The sequence below is a fragment of the Oculina patagonica genome, chromosome 1 (assembly GCF_052425735.1).
Source record: "Oculina patagonica isolate OP01 chromosome 1, crgOcupat, whole genome shotgun sequence".
Classification (NCBI taxonomy): domain Eukaryota; kingdom Metazoa; phylum Cnidaria; class Anthozoa; order Scleractinia; family Oculinidae; genus Oculina; species Oculina patagonica.
In genome coordinates this window covers 41,210,774-41,219,621 of record NC_135758.1, presented here as the reverse complement: position 1 = coordinate 41,219,621, position 8,848 = coordinate 41,210,774, and the positions used below count along the sequence as shown (strand labels likewise).

General features: G+C 40.7%; 1 protein-coding gene across 1 annotated transcript; it reads right to left on the bottom strand.

Moving 5' to 3' along the window:
- Nucleotides 1–680: 680 nt before the first annotated feature.
- LOC144630966 (F-box/WD repeat-containing protein 5-like) lies at nucleotides 681–5,862 on the bottom strand. The gene is made up of 3 exons (XM_078489322.1): nucleotides 5,183–5,862; nucleotides 3,470–4,238; nucleotides 681–2,024 (listed from the first exon to the last, which is right to left on the bottom strand). The coding sequence occupies exons 1-3, from the start codon at nucleotides 5,763–5,765 to the stop codon at nucleotides 1,799–1,801; spliced, it is 1,578 nt and encodes a 525-aa protein (XP_078345448.1). The 5' UTR covers nucleotides 5,766–5,862; the 3' UTR covers nucleotides 681–1,798.
- Nucleotides 5,863–8,848: the final 2,986 nt, after the last annotated feature.

The following is an 8,848-nucleotide window of genomic DNA, read 5'->3' as shown; positions in this document are numbered from 1 at the left end:
AAGAAGCTGCAAAGCTTTCACACAAAAAACCGAAAAATCTTGCACATCTTTTGGCCAAGAAAGATTTCTAACAAAGAGCTCTTAAAATTGACAGAACAGGAAGATATGATTATTGCTCTTGCCTGGAAGCGATGGAGTTGGGTTGGTCATGTGCTCCGCAGAGAATCTACCAGCAATTCTAAAGTTGCTCTCAGATGTCGAACTGTTTTTCGTTTCCCTTCAGAGTTTGAGTTACCGGGGTTTTACTGTATTATAAAGGAACACCATACAAAGTAACAGGATTAAAAAATAATGAGATTTTAAAATGAAATGATACAAAAAGCACTCCCGTTCACTGGTGGACGGCAAAACTTTACTTCTCACGAGCTGGACGGCAATGTGCGTGGAGCGGGCATGCGCAACATAGGCTACACGCGAAAAATTACTTCCGGTAAGCCGTCCTCAAGGTTAGCCGTCCAGGTATCTTTAAGTCCCCATTAAGCGGTTATCATACGTCAACGCTTAAAAAGAAATGTTAGAAAACTGAAAACAAAAAGAAACGTTATATGAATAGAAGCTTCACAGTAGCGACCAAAAATACCTTAAATGGCGAAGAATGCCCGAAAAGAAACGAAACAGTAAAGATAAGCATGATAAGAGGTAAGTTAAGTCAAGTTCTTTGCTTGATTTATTTTATTTAATTAAAATCTTTTAGATTTCAATTGGCTGACATATGCTTATTCCTGCAAAGCTATTCGTTTGTCATATTCTAGATATAAATATCATTATTAATTACTTATGTCGAGTCAGTGCAAATGCAAGCGTCCTTGTTTGGTCGGCCGTTTTCACACCTGAGGCAAACTGAAATGCAGCCACAAGCCAAGTGAAAGAAAATGATATGGATGTTTACTATTCCTTACATTTACATTTGCGCTTGGGTCTGTGCTAGTTTAGGCGTGTTTGTGCTAGTGTACGCGTGTTGAACATCTCTTTGTATTTTGTAAATCCTCTAGAGCTTTCTGGAAAGAAATCTCTAGCTGGTTACGTAAATGCGGTATCGATACGCTTCCTGATTTAACCAATCAAGTTAATATTATGTTTGGTTTGTTTGATGCCAAGAGCCACTTTATGCTCTTGAATCATATTGTGTTAATAGCAAAGCAGACCATCTTTTTCTGCAGACGAAAATCCATTGCTCTAAGCCTTATCATCTTCCTTGCACACCTCAAAAAGATTTTCAAAATAGAGGAATACCTTACCAAAGAAAAGAACAAATTAAATCTGAACCTTGAGAAATGGGAAATACTTTTAGAAACACTAAGTTGAAATTATCAGTTTTAATTTGCTTCTGCAGCCACCCCACCCCCCTTTTTTTCTCCTCTTTTTTTTCCTTTTTATTTATTTATTTACTTATTTATCTACCTCTTAACTTATAAATTTTTTTCGTTACTTTATTTAATTACTTTTAAAAATCTGTAAAACTGGAAAAAATTAATAAAATATAAAAAAAGTAAAAAAAAAAAAGTTTAGGCGCGTTTGTGCTTGTTTCGCACGTGTGAATCAGATTTGAACCTGAACCTTGTTTGCCTAAAACGCTTATCTGTTTATCTCTCTTTCGTCACAAAAGAACGTTGTTTCACCACGAGCTGCAAAGATGATGGGCGCCTGTTGGAACTTTGCACAACTTTCAAATAAATGTAACCTTTTAAGAGTAACGGGGTGGGGCAGGGGTATTTTTGCCTAAGGTGATCCACGCTTTCAAATTATTATTTTACTCAGTTGTTTCTTCGTACATTCCCTCTTTCATAAATCCAGTTGACTAATCTCCATATATTGTCTTTTCTACGTTTGACTTCTGATTTACTTTCGACAGCTGTCTTGACTTCCACACTCGGATGGTGTGATCATCACTAGCACTGACCAACATTTCTTGATTGACAGGGTTAAATGCGACGCAGTTGACTATATCACTGTGTCCCTCCAGAGTAGCCAGTTTGGCTCCAAAGTGCCTGTCCCACACATGGGCACAATGATCCTCAGCTCCACTAGAGAGTAAGAGCAAATTAGTACAATTTATTTGGTGTCATTTAACACAAGAACATGTTAATGCCTAAGGCCCCGTGCACAATGATCCGTATAAATTTGAAAACGGAGTTTTCGCTTGAAAACATATAAATGTTTTCCGTCCATACTAATTCTGATAATTTGAAAACGATTAGTTTCATCGCTCGGAACTTTGCAACGCACGAGCAGAGTTATTGCATGTAAAGCTAATTAAACCTTTTGTTTTTGACAGAGATCACATGACTATTTGACGTCAGCGTTTTCGAAAAGCTCCGTTTTTGCTGTCCACTAAACCACCTAGCCGGTTTTTTTTAATTTACTCCACTTCGGAGACCGTTTTCGGTGACCGGAAACGCCGTTTTAGTGTGGACGGTTGGCCTATATATCCGGAGGAAAACAGATCAGACAGATGCGTTTTAAATCTATCCGGAATTATGTGGACGGGCTTAAAATAGGCTGACCTACTTATTTCATATGCTGTAGTTTTACATGATATTGGATCTGAGGTTTGGCATCTATTTTTGATTTGTGATTTGCAAAGACCAACCATCGTGTTCTATTGCACAGCCTACACCATTTTACCCCTTCAGGTCGTTTTTCAAACCGTAAGAATGCAGTTTCTTTCCTTTTTCAAAAATTATCAAAATGACGTACACGCTTTAATACAGAGCACCCGAACCTTGGCAGCCCAAGAGAAATCGAGTTCTGCATATTGCAATTGGGTTCATATTTGAAAATATCAACATTTTAAATTCGACATTTTAAAATATTTTATGGTCTTTTGAAACATTCCGGTTGGAATAACATCCTTTCAACAGAGTTGATACTGCCTTTGATGCCTCTGATGCTATTTAATTTATACCACAGAGGCCAGGGATTAAGTCCTCCTATATACATTTAATGTGCAGATGTTCCTTTTTTCGTTACACAGTATGTACATCATGACAAGCCAAAACTACATGTAAATATTGCTGGAGGCTTATAATGATTTCAACATGAGAAGTCTGCGAGCAGGCTTTTTTCTGGGGGCAACGTACAAGGCAAGAGTTTCGGCGACGAAAGCGGGCTGCTGAGCTGTCACGCTCGAGGCTTTGCCTAGCACATTGCCCCCCCCCCCCCCCCCCCCCCCCCCCAAGAAGAGAGCCTGCTCCCAGGCTAGTAATTGAGAGGCGTGATGGCCTTATGGTTAGTGCGCTGGGCTTTGCCTTGTTCCTGTACGGCTTTTTTTCCAGTTCTTCACGGTATTACTGACGTCACTGCTCGTTTCGGTGACGTATCCGGGACGAATGTCACTTTTTCGCTTGGACCACGTGACTCGAAACGAGTTGACCGCGACGAAAATAAAGGCCTAGGAACTAGGCAACGCTGTGCTTAGAATCAAGTAAGCCAGACTCATTCAGGTAACTATTTTTTTACGAGAACTTACCTAGCAACCAGCTTGTCTGCAACATCTGTATAAATAAAGGCACAATGATACTTGCCAGTGTAGGCCTTATGACCAGTATGAACACCAACAAGTTCATATGTGGACAAACTGTAAACTTGCAAAGTTATATCATTGGAAATCTCTGGATGCAACTGATCTGTTTTATTGCTAAATTCATCATTAAGCTGTTGAAACAGGCGGCAGTTAACATAGAGGTATTGATGGTCTGGTGATAAACCTATTCCAATAATTTGTCCATTGGTTTCAATACAATGGTCTGGTCTGGAGCAGGATGCACAGCCACCAGCAGGCATTTCACTGCTTTGCTCACCCCTTCCTCCAGAACTGTTTGGATCATGTGGTAGTTTCACCCATTTCAACATTATTTGATGGGGTTTGGAATTGGTTACAGTACCATATGTAAAGAGGAGGCAAACACTGTCATCCCTCTGCAATGTAGTTGATGCATCTGTGGATTGTGTAACAATGTTTGGCCTGACTACATGAACAAGTGTCACTGACCTAGAATCATGATTAACAACTCGAGCAAGCTTGGATTTTGTTTCATTTTCCCCAACAAAGTTTGTCCAAAGCTGAGAAAAAAATAGTCGACCACCATTCTCTGCAGGCTCCATAACTACGTCAAGTGTTCCTGATACATAACATCTCCCAGTTAACCATGTTCCAAACAAAGCATACGTTTCATTGACACTATTATGCACTAACCTAACCATAGAAGATCCCTGGAGCTTGTAGATGAAACTTTCACCTGCAAACCCCCAAAACATGTTTTAATCAACAGAAATCGATAGTTTACTCATCTAAACGTGGTGGAATTGAAAGAAAACTACTTACTGTTAATATAATAATTTATATAATTATAATCTATGCATTAAAAATATTTCCTCATGGACGATTGGTCCAACACATCACATGAAGCAACCCATACTGAAGATTATAACCCACTCATTAATTTTTGCACACGCTCATTGGACAAACCGCCCGCATAATGTGGTACAAATTAAGACGACGGATATCAGCGAATATACCCTGTCTGATTTGATATCCATCGCCCGATTTATTGGGTAAACACAAAACAAACGAATGAAGTCACATAACCTTTATATTCAATTCTTACTTTTAATGAAATCACAGAGTTCAAAAATCACATAAACCAACCAACTTACATTTATTTCAACCACAGTTCACTGGGTTTATCACATGGGTTTTTTCCTATTTTTTTTGCGCGAAAAATTGCATAATTTCATGTGCATTGAGAGTTGGTTTCTTTTATCGTGTTGATGTCAGTTTCGTGCACCATGTGCAGCTGACGTGCACCGTGACATGTTTTATAATTGCAATCTTCTTTCTTTTTTGTGGGAAATCATACTCATGGCTCTTTATGTGTCTCTCATTTCTAAGGCAGTTGACGAGCAGAGCACGCTCAGTAAGTTCATGCCACGCTCAGTAAGTTCATGCACAATAATATCATTGACAATCTTCGCCAATCTCTATGGCACCACCAGTGGGAAAGTCCATCAGCGACGCCACATTTCAGAATTGCATGGTGCACTGCAGGTGAGACAAGTCACTCGTTTCGTACGTGATTGTCCGCCATTTTGTTTTATAAGACTGTGCACACCCTTTTGTTTTCCGTATCCAGTGGTCTACTTAAGTAAGTAAGTTAATTCAACACATTTGAAAAAGACATACCTACACGCCGTCGTTTCTTGGAAACCCCGGATACAAGAAGCAACGTGTCGCTTGCATTGAACTCACAGAACTGAACATATTCCCAATCGTGCTGTTGAAAATTTTTCTTCTGTGCAATACTAACACGATCAAAATTATCAACACGCCAAAGAATCACACTGCAATCTTTGGAACTTGAAGCCAATAGTTGGCCATCATGAGAAAACGCGACATGAAGGACTTCATCAGTATGTTCCTTGAGCACTTGGCTTTCCACAAACGGTGTGTTAAGGTGGATCCTACAAAACTCGGAAAACCAAGAAGATGAATTGGGAAGCTCGATGTTCTTGCTGCTTGCTGCGTTGAATAAAGTATCTTGAATAAATGATTTCCAGAGCAGTTCGTCCTTCGACAGTCGATGCCAGTTTCGGCAAACTTCACCTGCATGTAAAACTTCTTTTGGAGAAAGAAAGCAGAAGATATGCAAAAGAATGTTATCTGGGAGGTCAGTCCAAACAGATCTTGACAGTGATCCGTCCGCTAGGGATGGACTAGATCCTGGGATGATGGTTCTTTTCAATGCTTCGTCTGCAGTGAGAGACATCTTTCAATACGGCCTACTTCCAGTACTTCCGCTATATCATCTATGGAATGCATACCGAAAGTATTCGGGACGACGAGCAATTTCCGCGTTCCCTGCCGCCATGTTTGTTTTGTTAGGTTCCAGACCACCTCCGAAGTCTGGTTTTATGGCTTCCTCTCCCCAAGCGTCGACCGCGATCAAACGCAAATTTGCAAACAAAAACAAGAAGCTTTAAAACAGCTTACAACCGGGCGATTACACCACTTCTTTGGCAAGAAATCAGAGAAAGGCGCAGCGCCGTACAATAAAAATCTTTAGAAAAGCATTCACTTTAACACACAAGTCTGAGGTTTGCGTTAGTCACGCGGTTTGCATGAGCTGGATTTCCGACCTCATAGCCGTTTCAAATTCACCAATCAGCGCTCGGTACGCTTGGCATTGGCGGTGGGCTGCCGCGGGATGCCAAGCGCTGATTGGTGAATTTGAAACGGCCGGCATGTTCGGAATTTCTCTGAAAGGCAAAAATGCAATCACTGTTTTCACATGGTTTTGTCCATGTTTGCAGTGTTGTTTTTCACATGGTTTTGTCCATGTTTTCAGTGTAAGGATAGTTCTGTCTATTCTCACCTTTCCTTATCGAGACAACGACGTGATATTTCGAATTCTTGACCTATTGAGTAATAGTCACGCGGCTATGGTCGATGGGCGGGTGTTTGAATTTGAGCCCATCCGGATTGTCATTACTACGAGCACTTCATAGACAACTGTCTTTGCGCTGGTTGTTCTATTCTGTGCGGCATACACTCTGCTGAAGAGACCCAATCAGGTCGAAACAGCTGTCCAGAGTTTGCATTTTTGACTTTCAGTTTGGACTCTATCATGTTGTTGTCCCGTTAAGGTTTTTTCATTTCTACGTAGTGTCAGCCTTGCTTATCTTGTCTCTGTATTTTTATTTTTGGCTGATTAGAGCTGTCTCCAGCTCCTACGTACACTAGCAGCATTTTCATCCGCGGACCTTTGCTTTCTATTGTCACTAGCGGTATGGTTCGCGGGCGCGTGCGTCCTAGCGACGACGGCGACGATGTTGCCCCAACATGGCGGCCATACTAAATTGACAGCTGTCAAAACAAGGTATCCGCTGACCAGTATCACATGACCATATCGCGGGTTCACATATAGAACTCATCGAGGCAATCTCGAGCCCAGAGTCCGTCCAGTCGGTCAGCGGTACGGGACGGACTCTAGGAAACTGGAATCGATCAGATCAATTTCAGGTCGATTTCAGGTAGAACCTTGGTCTTCCGGTTTTTATTGCGCATGCTCTCAGGTCTAATCGGAAGTAAATTTCCCAAAACGGAAGTAAATCGAGAAAGTTGAACTATTTCTAACACAGTATTGACAGAACTGGTGTTTATCGAAGCAACAAAAGTAACAAAAACGTTCTGCAGTTAACAAAAGAGAGAGTCAACAAAAGAGCGTCTGGTGTTTTGATTTCCGTTAGTCTCTTTCTTGTGCATACTGTTATAATGGTTTTAAATCAAAGATCTTGTTTGCCTTCCAAGATTCCGCCTGACTGTGTACATGTGTTCGTTGTTGTTTTGCGGACGACAGTGAAGAAATTTACATAATGCACAACGCACGGACAAGCTATTGTTCTGTTGATAATAATTTTTGTTTGGCGAGTTTCGTATATTTCAAAGGCTTCTCGCTGACAGCGCATCTTTTCATGATAGATTGCATGTTTTCGAGCAAATAATTTTTTCCTCGTCAAATAGCGGTAATATTAATAAAGACGTTAAAGGCCACATCGGTCAACGCTATTCAAAAGGTGTAATTTAATAGCATTTCGGCGACTCAGCTCGTGCACACATTCACGCAAATCACGTGCACAAAATTGTACAATTCCTTTTTTCAGCAAAACAACAACGCGTAATGTTCAAATTCTGCTTTATTAGTTATTATTTTGAATCGAGCACTGTCTGCGATATTCAGTTTTTCAACCGTAACGGAGATTTGAAAGAAAACAGTAGTTCTAGCGAGATTTGTAAGTCAACTATAAATTGAGTTTTTAATCGACCTTGTCCTTGGTGACGCCGTCGTTGTTGTTTTAAAACTCCGCTCAGAATGGACGCTTAAAGGAATTCCTTTTTTATTCAAGGTATCTTTTGAGTTCAAAAAGAACGGTAGAATTAGAAAATACTTCATTTATGTAGCGCCATATGACGAGTTCTTAGGTGTTTTACAAAATTAAGGTGATACACCTGAATATTTGACCATGGAAAACAAAAAATGTTTTTCCAGGGTTTCCGGTTTGGTTTACTTCCGGGGAAGATTTTCAGACTTCCGTGTTGATTTCTATTGTTCTGTGAGGACCAGTAAGACACTAAATTATTATTCAGTTTCCCAGAGTGAGTCCCGGCGACCCTACCGCTGACCAACCGCTGACGGATCGCGGAGCCGAGGCTCACTCTGGGCTCGAGATTGTCATCGAGGCAATGTATTTTGAACTTTACCACTGACCAAGTAATGGTTCACATTGGATTCTATTATCGGTCAGTAAATTCGGATTTTCGGAAAGGGTGAAGTAAAGAACCGGGGAGCTCCGCTTTTAGGCTTGGCTAAATCTATTCATAGGACGTTTCTTTCTGTTTTTCTTTCCCTTCAGTTTTCTAACATTTCGTTTTAAGCTATGACGTATCACTAAATGTCATCGTGCGAGTGGACGGGATCGGTAATTCTGTCGCGCGCAATCGACCGACGCGTAGGTACCTTACGAGGTCAGAGATCAAATTGAACTCAACAAGAAATCGCCGCATAGAACACACAGCCAGGGCACTGTGATAGGACTCCCATATACGGCTATATAGGTATGTGCCACGGGATAGGGTATGGTTTTTGAGGTTCTCGGTCCTTAAATAGGGTGTCATTTTTGCTCCTTTTGGAATTGTGTTCCCAGTCTGATCCTTAGATAGGTAACCTAAATTCTATCAGCTAAAGTAAACACCCAGCTAAACAGAACTCAGGTATCTTTAAACTGAACCATCCGTTCAAGCATTTATAGCAATGCGATTTTATAAAGATTCGTGTTTTGTCGTGCACGATTA

Coding starts and splice junctions, on each gene's coding strand:
- LOC144630966 (XM_078489322.1), bottom strand. CDS start 5,765: ATGTCTCTCACTGCAGACGAAGCATTGAAAAGAACCATCATCCCAGGA. Junction 4,239..5,182: donor CAAGAAACGACGGCGTGTAG/GTATGTCTTTTT, acceptor GGGGGTTTGCAG/GTGAAAGTTTCATCTACAAG. Junction 2,025..3,469: donor GCAGACAAGCTGGTTGCTAG/GTAAGTTCTCGT, acceptor CTTACTCTCTAG/TGGAGCTGAGGATCATTGTG.